Source organism: Bufo gargarizans, chromosome 5 (assembly GCF_014858855.1).
Source record: "Bufo gargarizans isolate SCDJY-AF-19 chromosome 5, ASM1485885v1, whole genome shotgun sequence".
NCBI lineage: Eukaryota > Metazoa > Chordata > Amphibia > Anura > Bufonidae > Bufo > Bufo gargarizans.
Window position 1 is genome coordinate 92,420,461 of NC_058084.1, and position 18,541 is coordinate 92,439,001.

The 18,541-nt window shown below is 43.8% G+C and overlaps 1 protein-coding gene across 1 annotated transcript in view; it reads left to right on the forward strand.

Moving 5' to 3' along the window:
* The window catches only part of LOC122938219 (kinesin-like protein KIF20A), a 117,222-nt gene that overhangs the window by 84,621 nt on the left and 14,060 nt on the right, over positions 1-18,541 (forward strand). The window contains exons 13-17 of the mRNA XM_044293591.1: positions 7,416-7,577; positions 8,247-8,386; positions 10,363-10,528; positions 16,200-16,278; positions 16,453-16,508. Coding sequence (XP_044149526.1) covers positions 7,416-7,577; positions 8,247-8,386; positions 10,363-10,528; positions 16,200-16,278; positions 16,453-16,508 — 603 coding nt within the window. The remainder of the gene's footprint in view (positions 1-7,415; positions 7,578-8,246; positions 8,387-10,362; positions 10,529-16,199; positions 16,279-16,452; positions 16,509-18,541) is intronic.

The following is an 18,541-nucleotide window of genomic DNA, read 5'->3' on the forward strand; positions in this document are numbered from 1 at the left end:
TCTTACCGTAAAGAATCCTCTTCTATGTTTGTGTACAAACCTTCTTTCCTCCAGGCGCAGAGGATGTCCCCTCGTCAGAGTCAGTCCTGGGGTTAAAAAGAGTGAGGGGAGAGATCTCTGTACTGACCTCTGATATATTTATACACTAGACCTCCCCGTGTGTGTGGGTGTTTGTGGGTGGGTGTGTGTGTGTGTGGGGTGTGTTTTTTTTTTTTTTGTGTGAATAACCCTAATTTTGATAATCTTTCAGGGTACTGTAGTCCCCCCATTCCAGTTATTACTTTAGTTGCCCTCCTCTGAACACTCTCTAGCTCTGTGGTGTCTGCCTCGTTCGCAGGAGCCAAGAACTGTACACAGTACTCCATGTGTGGTGAGACTGTTATCATCACAGGCATCTATGCCCCTTTTGATGCAACACATTATCTTATTGGCCTTGGCAGCAGCTGCCCTATGCTGGTTTTTACAGCTTAGTTTGCTGTTCACTAAAATTCCTAGGTCCTTTTCAATGTCGGTGTTAGGCTACTTTCACACTTGCGTTCAGAGCGGATCCGTTCATATAATGCAGATGGTGGCTCCATTCAGTACGGATCCGTCTGCATTATAATGTTAAAAAATTTCTAAGTGTGAAAGTAGCCTCAGACGGATCCATTCAGACTTTCAATGTAAAGTCAATGGGGGACGGATCCGTTTGAAGATTGAGCCATAGTGTGTCATCTTCAAACGGATCCGTCCCCATTGACTTACATTGTAAGTCTGGATGGATCCGCACGGCCAGGCGGACACCCGAACGCTGCAAGCATCGTTCTGGTGTCCGCCTGCTGAGCAGAGCGGAGGCTGAACGCTGCCAGACTGATGCATTCTGAGCGGATCTGCGTCCACTCAGAATGCATTAGGGCAGTACGGATGCGTTCGGGACCGCTTGTGAGCCCCTTCAAACGGAACTCACAAGCGGAGCCCCGAACGCTAGTGTGAAAGTAGCCTTACCCAGTGTTTTACTATTTAGTATGTACAGGTGACTTGTAGTATTCCTTCCCATGTGCATAACCTTACATTTGTCAGTGTTAAACCTAATCTGCAACTTCTCTGCCCAAGCCTCTAATCTATCCAGAGCCCTCTGTAGTAGTATACTGTCCTCTTCCGTTTTAATTACTTTTACACAGTTTAGTGTAATCTGCAAGGTGACTAAAAAAAATGGCGAATCAAGCAGTTTTTATTTTTCTGTTATGGCGCTCACCACATACGACTTTTTTTTTTTTTTATAGTTTGAACTTCGGACGTGGTGATATGTAATATGTTTGTTTATATATTTTATATGTAAAATTGGGAAAGGGGGTAATTTAAACCAACAAAATCCAAGGTAATAGACAGATATATAGATTTAATATTTTCCTAATTTATCAATAGCTGATTGTATAGCAGTGGCTGTTGATCTACTAAGTAAATGCAAATTGTACCTCCAGGTGCCAGCCAGTTTGAAAACTAGGTGAGACGCTCCACCTTCTCAGAGGAGGCTCTATTTAACACTGGCCTGCTAACTACAAGCCATTTGGGCACACTAATGAAGACCTGGAAGGGAGATATTAAAAATGCGGAGCAACCCCAGACATGTTGTCTGCCAAACCAGCGGGTAGTCTAACCCATTCAATGGATGAATGAAATATCGGAAGCCATAACTCCGACCTCATAACGCCCACATCCTCAACCCTAATAATTGTGTTCAGCCTGACATGGGCTTCAGGGAGAGTCTATACACGACATACTGAACATGAGGCTTTTCTCGGTATTCAGGATCTGGTCTTCTGGAAATCATAACTCTATCATATTTGGTGTCTGTATGACCGGGACGAGGAGACTCAGATTATGGGATTGTACCTGTACTCACAGTCCGTTATACGGCAAGTAATCAGTGATTTATATTGCTACATTGGTCAGCCTTGTGGGAAGGTGGGGGCAAAAACCTGAATATTCGATGTCACAGAAGACCGGACCGAAAGGAGGGAGCTTCCCTCACAGACCACCCCTCAGCAGAGGGGTGATAAAAATGGGTGCTTGGGAGCAAGTAATTGTCAGACATTTTGGGGATCCACATCGTTTGGAGTGAGTGCCCGTATCTTCAGCTGTCCCCACAGCCGGAATATAACTGCTGTATCTCAGTAAGCCAATATTCTGTATTTTTCACTTATTTTATCACTTATTTTTTCACTTATTTACTGTTTTACTGTATTGTATGTATATTTTTCTTTTATCTGACACATTATTTTTGTATTGCACTGCACTATTGTGTATTAAATTTAAACATTAATAAGTCCCTTCCTTGTGGTCTTATAGAACTTGCTCTTTCGGAGGGAATAACGTTACCAGTAGTGTTTCAGAGGATTTTAGGTCCCATATAGATAACCTGTGTTAAAATTGGGTTGAGAGCATATCCGAGTATAGGCCCCTATTGCCTTATAGTATAGGTGGTGGCAGCTACTGTGATATAAAATATTGGGGTGTTAGAATCTAGGGGAGTAAGTTAGCATAATTCTGTCATTTTAGAATAGGTGGGTGGGAATTTCTGTGGTAACTTGATGAGCTCACTAGTATAATTCATCCCAATGACTTGACCCGAGAGTAGGGATCGTGACACCTGGGATCTTTTAATACCTTCTCCTATTCACCCTAATAGAGCTCTATTAGGGTGAATAGGACCTCACACTATCCCTGCTGCCCTGTGCTTTGTTTACACACCAGCAGGGAGCTTACCATGGCAGCCAGGGCTTCAGTAGCGTCCTGTCTGCCATGGTAACCGATTGGAGCCCCGCAACTTCACTGCTGGGGCTCTGATCAGAAGCTGCCACTACACCACCAGAGGGGGAGGGGGCGCACTGTGCCCCCAATGATTTTCATACTGGGGAAGAGGGCACACTGCGCCACCAATGATTAACATTTAATGCAGCAGGGAGGCGTGGCACCCGACGGGTTAAGTGTCGCTAATAGCAGCTCCACACCGCCTCCTGGATTTGTTAAACGTTTGCTTTCATTGGTGGCGCAGTGCTCCCGCCCCTCTCTCCTCATTGCTGGCACAGACTGCATCTTTCTCCCCTGTGCTGCTGATACTAGATTGCGCAATAGTGAAGCCTAGTATCGAGAAAAGGCAGATCCCGGTATCTAGGTCGATACCAGACAAAAGTATTGAAAATGCGATACCCAAAACAACCCTATGTGCCAATCTTGTGGAACAATCTGTTAGTATAGAGTCCTTAAATATCAGAAATAAGGGTCTGGCTATGACATTACTTAATTCTTTTAGGATAGGGGTGGGGGGGGGGGGGCTGCTATCTAATCCTGCCGATTTGTCTATTATCTTTTTAAGACGCCGCTTTTTACAGATTTTATTTTTTTTTCCTCAGTTTTTCAGGGTTTCCTAACTACCCTCCTGTTTTTAGTGATTTTAAATGATTTATCATGTATTGCTTTCTTTACAATTCTATTTATCCACATTGTTTTTTGTTTCTTTTCTTGTTCATTAACCTTTTATTTCCATAAATGTATGTACCACTCACAATTTTGATTTTAGGATGCTTTTTTTTTTTTTTTTTTTTTTTTTTTTTTTTTTAAATCCCATTTTGTGGCTGTATTTTTTTATTTCTGAGGACTTTGCCTATGGGCCCCTTAGTTGACTACATTTTGCTTTTTTTGAAGTTTGGTATTTTTGTTCCTCCTTGAAGAAACACTTTTTTTATGTATTTATTTTTTATGACAATTGGAAAGTTATTACTTTATGGTCTCTATTTCCCAGCTGTCCACCGACCTGCACATCTGTTCTGTCAGGTCTATTGGTTAATACGAAGTCCAGTATGGCCGTCCCTCTGGTCGGGCCCTGAACCAGTTGTGAAAGGCAATTGTCTTTGGTTATTGCCAAGAACCTGTTTTCCTTTGAGATGTGCAGCTTTCAGTTTCCCAGTCTATATCTGGGTAGTTTAGGTCCCCCATAATAACCACCTCATTATGATCTGCCGAGTCTATCTAGTTTAGTAGCAGATTTTCTGTAGACTCTCTGGTATATTAGGTAATTTATAATTTCCTATTAGTATTTTTTTTTTTTTGCCTCCATGTATTTCTACCCACAGTGACTGCACATGTTCATGTCCCTCACTTATATCTTCTCGGACTGTGGGCTTTAGACAGGACTTTACATAAAGGCAGACCCCTCCCCTCCGGTTTTGACGATCCTTTCTAAACACAGTAACCCTGTACATTAACTGCCCAGTCATAGCTTTCATCCAGCCATGTCTCAGTTCTTCCCACTATGTCAGTCCTCCTCTATCTTCCCATCCTAGGATATTTCCTCTTAAGAGCACTTGGGATTGCATTTTGCTTCTCTGGGGCTTTCCATTCCTAAGCGATTAGCATTTTTATATTATGAACGGCAGGTGGTAGTCTTGCATCTATCACAGTCTTTACTACTTCCTTGATCATATTTCTTATAGATTCTAAGAAGGAATGAGACTCTTCGGTCACCACTTTGTCCATACATCTGTGACAGAGCTATTTATTTATTTTTTGTCTTTGATGGCAGGGATTTTTTTGCAGAATGCACATTTGTTCCGCCTGATTTTTATTTTTTTAATGGTGATGGGTCTCCCTGCCCTACAAGGTAATAATCTAAATCGGGGCTAGTAGCCATATCTAACTTGGCACCAACACCACACCAGTGGGGGGTAATTAAGTTGTGGCTCAGGAAAGTGAGGTAGGTAGCTGGATAAGTTAGAAAGCGGGGTAGAGGGAAGAGTGCCAGAGAGGCTAGCCCTGATCTGACACACCCAAACAAGTTTGTAAGATTGGCAGATGAGGGGAATGTCAGTTCAGGGAGAGCACTGCTGCAGCCGAACCCTTCCTCTGCCAGTCAGGGAAATGTCAACTCCAGTAAGCAGGGAGCCAGGAGAGCCGGGCAGGCCAGAGAGGTGCTCGTAGTGAGATACTTGATTATTAGGGGGTACAGATAGGGCAATCTGTCACAAAGACCCGGATCGTTGAACAGTGTGTTGTCCAGGTTTTGGTTCCCGGAGAACTGGGCCGACCTCTGTCAGCTACAGGCTCCATCGTAGGGATGGGCTGCACCTCAATGGGGAATGGACAGCTGTGTTGAGGAGGAGAAGATAGAAGGTTGGAGGGGGCCTTTTTAAACTTAAGCTTCTACGTTGTTTCCTGTCCTGGGGATGCGGGGCCACCCTCAAGAGTGCCGTAGTGGAGGCTATTGGAAACAGCAATTACCGGTAAGAGTAATTAACCCATTCCTGACCAACTTACTGTTGGGGATCTGAAAATAAACTGCTATCCACAACTACATGAGTAGAAATGAAGAAAAAAAATATTACATGCACAATGTCAATAAGGCCTACCCTGTGACGTGATGGAGAACACACTGCTAGACTAGCAAGTCCCCCTCGAAGCACATTTCACCTACTGGCTTCATCAGGAGGTGTGTGTGTAATAAAAAGCCAGATATATCTACCTTATTTTTCGCCCTATAAGACGCACCGGCCCACAAGACGCACCTAGGTTTTTGGGGAGGAAAATAAGAAAAAAAAGTTTTAACCAAAAGGTGTGCTGTGTGTGGTGGGTTTGGAACGAATGCTGGTCTCTGGATGGCACTATTACTGGGGATCTGTGGATGACTGACACTGTTATGTGGGGGATCTGTGGATGACGGACACTGTTATGGGGGGGATCTGTGGATGACGGACACTGTTATGGGGGGGGGGTCTGTGGATGACGGACACTGTTATGGGGGGGATCTGTGGATGACTGACACTGTTATGGGGGGGGGATCTGTGGATGACGGACACGGTTATGGGGGGGATCTGTGGATGACTGACACTGTTATGGGGGGGATCTGTGGATGACTGACACTGTTATGGGGGGGATCTGTGGATGACTGACACTGTTATGGGGGGGATCTGTGGATGACGGACACTGTTATGGGGGGGATCTGTGGATGACGGACACTGTTATGGGGGGTGGTCTGTGGATGACGGACACTGTTATGGGGGGTGGTCTGTGGATGACGGACACTGTTATGGGGGGGATCTGTGGATGACTGACACGGTTATGGGGGGGATCTGTGGATGACTGACACGGTTATGGGGGGGATCTGTGGATGACTGACACTGTTATGGGGGGCATCTGTGGCTTGCACTATTACAGGGGGATCTGTGGATGGCATTGTTATATATGTGCCATCCACAGACCCCCCCCGCCGCCAGTATACTAAAATAAGATGTCATATTCAATTAATACTTATTAAACATGCCCCCTCAGTCCTATTACTACCTTACATCCTAATCGCTGCTGTAGAATTCAGGCAGGCAGGACGGGCGGCCGGCGCGTCTTACTGACGTCACTTGCCTGCGCCGCCTGCTTCATTCATAAAGTAGGCGGCGCAGGCACGTGACAAGTTACGCTCCCGCCCGGCCTGAATTCTACTGCCGCGATTAGGATGTAAGGTAGTAATAGGACTAAGGGGGCAAGTTTAAGAAGTATTACTTGAAAATGACATCTTATTAGTATACTGGAGCTGCGGGGCGGTGCTATACTGCACTGACTGCACCGCCCCGCCGCTATTGCCAGTCCCCAGACCCTCCTCCCAGTCCCTCCCCGAGTCCCCGCTTGCTCCTACATCGCTGCCAGCGATGTAAAACTGCAAGCATTCGCCCCATAATACGCAGGGGCATTTCTCCCCCATTTTGGGGGAAGAAAAAGTGCGTCTTATGGGGCGAAAAATACGGTATATATCGCAAAATGGCTCAGCAGTATTGTGATGGTTTCATTCCATTTATTAGTACAGATGTAGCAGGGGTAACAAACAAAATCTTAACTCAAATTTCTTAACTCATCGCGTTATCTTGAAACAGCCATTGAAAAGCAATTGCTTAATGCATTTAGTTGCATTTATTTTAGATAACGCGTCTCATAAAGCATTTGTTAACCCTACTACATCGTACGTTTGTCACGTTTCTTGACCTATTTTCCATACCATTATTCCTTAGTGTGTATTTATTTTTGAGTTTTCATAATTCTGTACTATACTTACCTGTTATGACATTGATGGTGGACTGCACCCTATGTGTACTCTGCGTTGTTGGGGTTATCAACAATATCCAGCATGTTTGAGATGTTTTAATTGACATTTTTGATTAATAAACAGTGATACTTTTTATATCTTGCCTTTGTTTTTTTTCTGTTCTATATATGTTGTGGTGCAAGACTTTTCACTTTTCATGTGGGCACATGTAGGTGTTATAAAAAACACAAGGGTATGGCTACACTGACTTTGTAGCGCAACTGATTTTAACTATTGAACTATAGCTTTTGTCTAAATTAATACATTCAGTTAAATGCAATTTTTTTTTTATTTTTGCGGTCACTCTTAGGTTGTTCAGACAATTCATCCTCGTAACTTTGATTTTATAAACCCAAGAATTATTGGGAAAGATGGCAAGGTAATGATAGAAATTGATGCAAACCTCTCAATGGAGGATCTTCTCTCGGAGGATGAAGATGATGAAGTTGATATCTCAATTCTAAGTGCTGAGGTAACAGTTCTGCTTAATATGATACTTCAGTGATGTCCACAAAGCTGCTTCCTCAGTAATCCCAGCTTTCCAACTAGCACAGGTGTACTAAACTACTTTTTGTAAAGGTTCACATACCTGAGTCTGCTGTAGGACGAAGGTCCGAGCTGCAAAACACCAGTAGTGTGTAGCACCACATATTCACTTTATTTTTTTATATACAATAAGCCACACCTAAGTCCACGTAATCTCCTTTCTGCCGACTAAACAGTAAGAATGTCCTTTCAGAGCCCCCTAACAATAATGATGCCCCTCACAGTATGATATCCCTTTAGTGCCCCACAAAGTATGTTACCCCTAAGTGCTCACTCACAGTAGGGTGATCTGTTAGGTGCCCCTTGCACAGAATGAGGCCCTCCTTAAAAGTCTCACACGCACGCACTCTTAAAGCCCCCCTCAAAGTGATGCCCCTTATGTCCCCCACAAAATATAATGCCCTGTTAAGTGGCCTCCACACAGTGCTGTCCCCCTCAGATTATGGCCCCCGCCCCCCCCCCCCCCCCCGAATAATTATACACCCTTTAATGTCCCTCCACCCTTATACCACCTTCGATTTAAAACATTTAGGATATGGCTTGTTTTCTATTTGTATTAACCATAATGTTTTGTACATTTCTGTCAATCTTGCAGGATCTATTGAGAAAAATTGAAGAGCTAAAGGAGAAACTGCTGTCTGAAAGGCAAGGCAAACTGCTGCTTGAAATGCAGATAAGAAAAGAGATGGGGGAAGCTATGTATCAACAGATGGTACACCTTGATGAGACTTGGAGGTACGTGTAGAATGTGTGTATATAATTTACAGTTTCTATGGTGCCCACCTACCATGATGTGCACAAGTCTTGTTCCCCTTTATCATTTTAAAACATTAAGACTGAGACAGCTGTCGTGTCTGAGATGTACACTGCCAAAATCTGGAAGTTTATCCATGGATATTGAGGATATTGATGTTAATATATATATTTATTTATTATTTTTTTTAACTGTATAAAGGAGTATGTAACCTATTTAGTTGCAGAAAATCTGCAGTGAATCTACTTTAGGTGAACATGCCATTCTATTAGAAGCACAGAAAAAAACAGGGTCCTGTAAGATGAAAAAAAAAAAATGGATCCTGTGCATCAGTTACCAATTCTTTACGATATACTGTACGATGCCGTGTAGTTTCAAGAAAGGCATCTACATTGTCTAGCTCTCTCGCCATCATTATTCACACGGAATAAAACTAAAAACCCCAGGAAGCACATGGTTAAGTTGCAGGGGATTCACAAAATGTGGCAATTGCCCATGTAAAACATGCAATTATGTAACTGTAACAAAAAATGTCCAGAATGCTGATCATTCATTGAGTTTCCCCATCAAGAGCTACATAAATTGCAATAGCACGGGAGTAGTGTATGTGATCTGATGTGAGGAATGTGATCTTGTATATGTGGGCAGCACAATACGCAAGTTCAAAAATAGGATTCTCGAACATTTGAACTATATAACAAATCCCGCAGCTCTAAATATCTCAAATGCAGCCATACATTTTATTCACACCCATGGTCTGAGAACTGAACACCTTTGGTGCTTTTGCGATTGAAAAAGTTAGAGCCCCTACGGGCCAGTGGCCATAGAAAGAAATTGCCTTTGAGGGAAGCTTTCTGGATCTTCAGATTAAATGCCAGGGTTCCTACAGGTTTGAACCAGAGAGGAATTAATGTATGTTTACCAGCAATAGCAGTAATATACCAGTTCATCTGGGACAATCTGGTTTTGAAGGTTCATGAAGTGGCTTGCTACATTGTTTTAAATATTTTGTATCTGTCACTGTGCACACTACGACTTTATTTTTAAATTTAATTTTTCCCCCTGAAGGTCCCTACACCCAAAAGCATTTGAGTCATTCATTTGATTCGGGTGGGGAGGATGGGGTTAGCCTGATTTAAAGCACCAGTGAACATTGTTGCACAGGTGAAGTTTGATAATGACATATTGGGCTAAAGGTGGTTCCATGTTAGAATGACCAATCCTGGTGAGATACCTCCTCCTGCAATCTTGGGGGGATGGGATTTTGGTCTTTAAATATATCAAACTAACATGAAACATTGTTACGACTAAGGACACTGTCCGAAACGCGTCAACGATTACCACATGCTTTGTGGTTGTCTGCTGATATACACAAGTTACAATAAGTTTTTATTTGACTACAACTTCAGTGCCGAAACCATTTTTCACTTGTTTCTGTTATACTGGGACACACCCTAAGGTTTCTGGACACACGGGAGAACAAGACTAAGGAGGTGGGCTGGATAATACTACTATACATGTGTCTGAGATGTACGCTGCCAAAATATGGAAGTTTATCCATGAATATTGTAGTTATATATACAGTATAATAAATAAAAAGTATGTAACCTATTTAGTTGCAGAAAATCTGCAGTGATTCTACTTTGTGAACATGCCCTTCTATTAGAAGCACAGAAAAAAACAGGGTCCTGTAAGATGAAACAAAAATGGATCCTGTGCATCAGTTGTGCACGTTTGGCATCCATTTGATCTTTTTTCTTTATATTATTTTTTTTTTCTTTTGTCTTTCCAACTGAAGTCCTGCATGCAGTGCTTTTTCAGTCTAGAAAAATGGATCTCTGAACAGGATCAGTTTTTATAGTTGTGTGTTTATTTTTATGGATTAGAAGAACTGAAAATGAAACTGATGTGGATGCAGTATATAATGTGGATCTTTTTTAAATTTAAATATTCCTAGTAAGCGACTTGAGGATTTCAAAGAAACTACAGAGGAGCAACTGGAAAGTAGATTAGAAATGTACAAGAAAGCCATCAAAAACCATGCTTATCGTCAAGCAGTGGAAGAACTTGAAGAGGATTATGTTCCACTAGAGGAGTTTCAGGCTGAACAAGAGAAAGTAGAGGTTGGTATATCCCGTGTGTATAGATTGCCATGAGGGGTTCATACTGTGATACTAGATCTGTAAATGTGATTTGACAATATGATCACTGGCAGTTGCTGTGTAACCCCTTAAATACCATGACCTGTGACCTTCATAGCATCTATGTAGTACTTTAACCCCTTAATGACCACTCACATTTAAAAAAAATATTTGCATTCCAACAGCTATAACTTTATTTTATCCCCATCAATGTACTTATGAGGTCTTATTTTTTTTTTGCAGGACAGGTTATAGCTTGCATCATTTTGGGTACATGTAATGAATGCTTAAAGCCAGTTGTTTAGCTAAAACCCCCTGGGGTGTGGCCAAGCAGCCGAGAGATATGGCAGCCTGATTCAGAGCTCCTGCTCCTGCACAGAGTCTCAGGCCTGCAAACCCAGCACACCTACGCCCTGAAGGCCCATAGGGTGCCTTCATCATTCCGTCCGCCCCCCCACATGATGACCAGAGGCAAGAGAAGCCTGAAGTCGCAGGGGAAGATGGACTTTTTTTTTTTTTTTTCTTTAACCATGAGCGGGGCAAAGATGTCGGCGACTCTACACAGACTGTGTAGATCCAGCCCGAACTCTTCGGGCAATGTGGACAGCAGCAGACTGCTTCAGCAAAGCCCAGGGTCCCTGGATACATCCCCTTCCCCATGCCCTGCACCGAGAGGTGAGCCGCCGAATCCGGTCCGGGAGGGCACAGAGGGCTTGCACTCACTGCAGGGGAGATGTAATGGGCAGGCTTTGCCTACAAACGACCCGTAGAAACAGAGGCCTAGGATGCAGGACTCCTCCAAGGTAGGTGAGTGCTGGGACTCCCATGGCAAACAGAACGGTTGGTCCCCAGGAAGGAAGCATGCTGAAGGGGTCCAGAACCCCCACGAGTGACTGACTCGCTGCAGGAGCTGTTGAATATAATCTCTCTGAGTAATTGGTTGAACTTTTCCCTCAAGTTCAGAGGCACCTTAGTATGCCTCATATTTATACTTGTTTTCTACCCTATCCGGTTTATTGGGTAGTCAGTACCGTGATTTTTGTTATCTTTGATATGTTCTTTTTGCTGTTTTACCTTACTTTTTGGTAGTATTGCCAATCCAATGGATTGAATATAAGCTGTCACTTACCAAAAACGATGGAACCCCTTCCACAGCAGATGTGCGCATAGCAACTAGAGCATAATTATTTCCGCCATGGTGCTGAAACTAAGCTCTCTGAATGCTAGAGGGCTAAACAGCTAAACAACCCATACAAGTGCAGCCTGATGTGGAAAGGGGCCCTTTCCCTCAAGTGTGACGTTTTCTGTGCCCAGGAGACGCACAGAATAAGACATTGTTGTTCCCCGGTCATCCTCCAGGCTCATAGTAACAAGAGAAAGCGAGGTGTCCTCATAGCCATCAGGAACTCTGTAGCGCACACCGCTGTTTCTTCTACATTTGACCCAGGCGGAAGGTATAGAATACATGTATGTTTCCTAAATAGTGTGCTTTACACGCTAGTAGGATTGTACGCTCTTAATGTAGGTCCCCAACTTTTTTTTGAACAGACTGCTTGGCAAGGTGTCGACAATACAGAAAGATAGAGTCCTTATTTGCGGTGACTTTAACATGGTTCCTGACCCATCTGTAGATTCAACTACCTCAACAAGATATACCCCTCACTCCCTAGCATTTGGTGTATACATCACGCAACAGAAATAGACTACACCTATTTCTCTCCCTCTCATCACTCTTACTGGCATAGACCTTATTCTGGTAGATAGTGTCACCCCCTCAGCAGTTACTGAGTCTAGCATAGGGCAATAACTTGGTCAGATCATGCACCGATCTTTGTAGAGATTTCTGAATAGTTCCAACAACCCCCAAACCCAATTTGGAGGGCGAGTAAGTACGTGCTTGCTGATCCCAAGTATCAAGAAGAAATATCTAAAGCGTTAGAGGAATATTTTCAAACGATTGCTGCATCAGTGGCTGATCCCTTATAGTTTGGGCCGCACACAAGGCCTTCATCAGAGGCATATTCATTAAAATAGGGCATAGAGACAAAAAAACTCAAGGGAAAAAACACATCAGACCTAATGATGAAAATTTATGAAACTAAAGCCTCCCCGTCAATTAGTTTATCAGAGACTCAAAAGAACCTTAGAATGAAGCTCAGAGAGCATGTTACACGAATGAGTTATCCCTGAAAAGCTAGGGCCCTGTATTATTCTCAAGCTAATAAGTCGGGTAGCCTTTTGGCAAAAATATTCAAAACCAGAGCCCAAATAACACGTATTGCGTACCTCTAGGATCCCTCGAAGACCCATAAAATGTACGAACCCAAATCAATTGCAATTAGATTCATGTCCTACTACTCTCAACTCTATAATTTGGCAGAGGGACAGGACATCACTCCACCATCTGAGCATGAGAGAGCAGTTTCTGCACTTCCTCTCCCTACCTTCCATAACTGACCAGCAACGGGAATCACTTTGTACTGCCATAACCCCAGAAGAGATCTTTGGCATAATTAAGCACTTGACTCATCATAAAAGCCTGGGCCCTGATGGCCTCTCCAACTCCTACTACAAAACCTATTCCAAGATCCTAGCACCCTTATCTTTATGCGTTCCTGTCCCGAGTAATGGCTGAAGGCTCAATGCCCAAAGAGATGTTGGAGGCGTTTATTGTAACCTTACCAAAACTAGGGAGGGATCCGTCGGTACCTGAAAATTTCCGGTCGATCTCCCTTCTAAATACCGATTTTTGAATATTTATGCCAAACTCTTGGCTATTAGGTTAGCTAAAATCATACCATTAGTGGCCCTGGATCAAGTTGGTTTTGAACAGGGGAGGCAGATCACAGATAATTCTAGAAGGGTGCTAAACCTAATTGATCATATCAACAGAGTAGCGATGCCTGCAGTGTTCATCACATTGGGCTCTGAGAAGGCATTCAACTGGGTGAATTGGTCATTTTGTCTTCTCGGTACTCCATAAATTGGACTTTTCAGCACAAATGATAACGGTAATCAAGGCTCTGTACTGTAGCCCGATGGCTTGTGTACTGGTCAATGGGATCCTGTCTGATCCCTTCATAATATCGAACGGCAGGAGACAGGGGTGTCGCCTGTCTCCCCTAATTAACTTATCACTTGGGCCCTTGGCACAAGCAATCCGTCAGGCTGGGGATATAGGAGTGCAGATTGGCGATAGGCAACACCGCCTCTCATACGCCGACGACATAATTCTTTCTCTAACAAAGCCAGTCTTATCCTTTAAGAGTCTGTAACGAGAATCGTGCATATGTACAATTTAATATCCTATTGCAAAATCAATGAAGGGAATTCCCAAGCCCTCCCCTTTTATCCCATGCAAAACCATAGAACTATTAAAGCAACGGTTCCTGTTGGATTGGCAGGCCTCAGAGGTGCAATATCTAGGGGTCAGTAACCTACACCCCTCAGACTGTACAATGTCTTGGCTTGGCCGTATCACAGCATTCCAACAGCACACACTTCCTAAACTGCTGTATATGTTTAGGATTCTCCCCGTAGTGATCCTGACAACCTTCACCACCATAAACTGAATGATATAAGGCAAAGAAGCAAACCCCAAATCGCTAAGAATATTATGTGCCGGCATAAATATGGAGGCTTGAGCCTTCCAAACATCTTTTTATTATTTAGCCTTGAGAATCAACCAGCTACGGGACTGGTGGCTCAGACGTCTCTAAGCATTGGGTTCACATAGAGCAGACACAATCCCCACCACAAAATTTGAAGGCATTACTTATGGCCTCCCTGCATGGGAATCTGTCAACTACCATATCACCCTACCTCCTCTCCACTTCTATAAGTTTTTGGAAATCGTACCATGAACGAGGTAAGGGGATTATGACCCTACTAGCCAGGCTAACCCCACTTGAAGCATTGCAATGCCTAATTCCAGACCTAGTCTTGAGAACGTAAAAAAAAGGGAGTTTAGAGTGTAGAGGATCTACGATCTCATTCCTTAAGGTCCTATGCGGATTTGCAACAATTATACAATATACTGCAGAAGATTTTCTATAAATACCTCAGAATTAGACACTTGCTGAACGACAACCCCACACTTGTAAGTAAAGCGAACCTAGTGCTTCACGAAACAATGGTCCCTAGTGAATTCTAAATGGACAGGTTTACAGCCAATATACTCATATCTAGGTAATAAGGACTCCTTTGCAAAATCGACTCCCCTCTTGTCATGGGAAACGGAAATTAAAATCACTATCTCTCCTGCCCAATGATTTGCAGCAGCACACTTAAAATGCACCTCGCACTTTGAATCCTATATAAAGACAGTCAGATGGTATTTCACTCCTATGAGACTTAGCCAAATGTTCCCAGGTTCGGTGCAGGTGTGCTGAAGAGGATGTGGAGAAAAGGGTGCACTCCATATACTGTGGGATTGCCCCAAATTGACTGACTTATAGTCCCGTGTCTTCTGGGCTAAATTAGAGGGGCAAAGGTTTAAAAGTAATATCAGGAAGTATTACTTTACTGAGAGAGTAGTAGGTGCATGGAATAGCCTTCCTGCAGAAGTGGTAGCTGCAAATACAGTGGAGGAGTTAAAGCATGCATGGGATAGGCATAAGGCCATCCTTCATATAAGATGGGGCCAGGGGCTATCCATAGTATTTAGTATATTGGGCAGACTAGATGGGCCAAATGGTTCTTATCTGCCGACACATTCTATGTTTCTATGGTGGGTGTTGTCGGACGCAAGCTGGCCCCAGATCCAGGTCTAGGCCTACTGCTAACTCACCTTACGCAGATTCCTCGTAGCCACAGGATAATCGCAATGCATATGTTCCTAGCCACTAAATTAACAATTACCAAAAAAACTGGAAAAGCTCAAACATCCCTATTTACCAGGATGTATTGAGAGCTGTAGAAACAACAAGGTCATACAATCGAATGATCGCCCATAAAGATTTCGCACTAGAAAAGTATGAGGAGGAGTGGGCAGCTTGGGTCGCTTGTATCAGCCCGGTCATGAGACAGAAATGGGGGTGTTGAGACTCAAAGTGAGTCAATACTAAATGCTGTAAGTGACACACGGCTAGATGCAGAAAGCCATGATTTGATACGGTTTATCTACCATTCAGTGTTGGTTATTCTATTTGATGTTGTTCATATCTATGCTTTCTTCTTTCTCCCTTTCCGATTTTATTGCTGGATATCTTTAGATAATGCTGCTTTATGACTCGTCCTAGGACACACATGTAAACCTATCACCATCTGACGGTTTACACTACTAACCATGTTTGTTTCCACAGATGGTTATGCAACGTGTAATATTACATCATGTTCGTTTAAGCCGTGTGTATCTACCTCATGTGATTTCAATACTTGCGGATGCAATAAGATCACTTTGATGCTCTATTTTAATATGTTTGGAAAATTTTAACATTAGCTAAAACCCCCTCTGTTTGTCAGTAAAAAGGCAAATTAGTAGTCACTAAGGGGTTAAATTTACAAAGTAGGAAAATCTTAAATCCTGAATACCTCTGGCCTTTATGTGAAGCATTACATTGACTTTTGCCCTGAAACATTGAATTTATTAGATGTTAAAACATTTGGCTCAAAGTTTTCTGAAATGTACTCCAAAACTACTATATCTGTGCAGGAGAGAGACCGAAGAATAGAAATACTGGAGATGGCACTTGGTCTGCGTAAGAAGTCAGGCGGTAGTGAAAACAGCACAGGTATGTAGTTGGTGTTTGGCTAGAAAAGCATGCATCCGTGTTAAAACTGCAAGTAAATGCTTCTGAAGCACTACACAGGCTTTAGATTGTCCTTCTTTGAGATATGGTTAAGTACTGGAATATCAGGAGTTGTGCTAATTTTTATTTATTTTTTTTTTTTTTTTTTTTTTAAAGATTCCGCCTCTGAAGCCCTGAGTGCATTGACCAAACGATGTCAAGATAGAGAAAAGGTAAAACTCAGTTTTCCCTTGACAGTCCCAGAAAGAGGAATCTGCCCTTATAGCACGACAGCAATCCTTAGAGCAGGGATCTGCAACCTGCACTTCAGCTATTCTGAAACTACAACTCCCAAGATCCTCCTTTCACTTCTATGGGAGTTAACAATAAAACAGCCATGCAAGTGTGCATGCTGGGAGTTGCGTGCTTTAACTCTCTCTAGTTTAAGTCTCTCGGGCACTGTGGATGCAGACTAGTTGCCCTCCACGGCACACAAGAAAAGTAGAGGAGGATCTGCTTCCTTTTTCAGTCACTCGGCAGCAGCCCCAGCTTCAGAAGTACTGACCTGTATTTTTGTGCATCACCTTGTGCTAGGCTACTGTATAACCTTCCTGTCTAGCTGTGCAGTCTGTCTGTACCTGTCTCCTCTTACTGTGCTCCTGCTCACTCCCCCACCCTCTATTTCCATAGACTTGCTTTGACATGTGTAATATGATACTCCTGTGATAAGCAGTTAGTAAGAGGAAGAGGAAAATGGCTGATAACATGAGAATAAATTAGAAATCTTTCACTGAAAAAAATATTAGTCTCTTGTGCTCAATTGTACTATTGATTTATGTAACAATGTGTGAAAGTAACCCCTTAATGACGACACTATGTAGCTGTATAAGCGCTTGATTTTTGCCGGACAAGTTATATTTAACGCTGCCATTGTGGGGTACACAACTTTATGATTAACTTTTTATTAGCCCTTTTTGGAAGGGGAACAGCAATACTGCCACTGCATTTTTATGTTGCAAACTTTTTAGCATTTTTCAGCATAAATAACATAACTGGTTACATAACATGTTTTTTCCATAGCATCATCACGACGGCATACAAGGAGATTGACCCCTGACCTCTGTAGGGGCAGGAACAGAGAAAGGTTAAATACCCTCCTCCCACCACCAACACCAGTGTTTCCTGTCCCTACAGAGGACAGGGCAGAGAAAGGTCTCCCTGTATGCAGGGAGATGAAGCTAGGAATTCAGCGTGGATACCTTAAGAAATCGCCGGCATCCTGCATGGCGTCCCCCTGCCCTCCCGCGGTCCAGTACTAACGCTGGGCAGGGGTGTGGGGCTCTACCTCGTCCCGATTTTCGGGGCCTGTTCCCCGGCGCAGTCTCCCCTCCGGCATCAGCGGCAGCTGGGTGCGCGCCGGCGCATTGGGCGCATATGTATGACGTCACGCCCGGCGACCCGGAAGTGACGTCAGTGGCGGCAGCATGGAGCCTAATTTAAAAACCGAGGCCTGCTCCGGACAAACGCTCCCAGGATCGGTCCCCCACTGTGCGGTACCCTTACCTTTTGGGAAGAAGCGACCATGTCGGTACCGGAGCGGTCCCCCAGAGCGGAGCCGCCGCCAGCACTGCTAACTGTGAGTCCCCTTCGGGGGTATTTATGAATGGGTCAGGGAGTCTGTTGATCCCCCTCTCCCACGATGATATAGGGGGGGGGGAGAGGAGGAGGGGGCTCTTGCTCCACGCTCAGTGCAGCTACGGCAGGGCGCAGGCCCCTACATCCACCCGCGTGCCCCCCCCCCCCCCACCCTCCTCTTGGTGGGTCATATTCCTTATACTTGCCGTTTCATCTCTTTTAGGCAAAAGAAACCCCGAAAAAGATGGGGAAGTCACTCAAATGTGTCTCCTGCTCTAGTAGACTCCCTGACGGCTACCCCAAAAAATTGTGCAAACCTTGTATCTCAAATATCGTACGGGATGAGGCACCCTCCCTAAAAGAGGAATTAAAAACTATGATTCAGGAGGTGATCCGTTCATCCCTGGCCCACCTGTCCGCTAATCCCCCCGATTTGCCGCAACCAAAGAAAAAGCGGGCTAGATCCCCATCCCCCTCTGATATAGAAGTCGTTGCGGAGGAAAGTGCCCACTCTGTTAAGTCTTGGGAGGAGGGGGAGAGAGTCTCTGACTCAGACGACGATGGACGTAGATATTATTTTTCTACGGAAGAAATATCCGACCTTCTGAAGGCCGTAAGGTCGACCATGGGT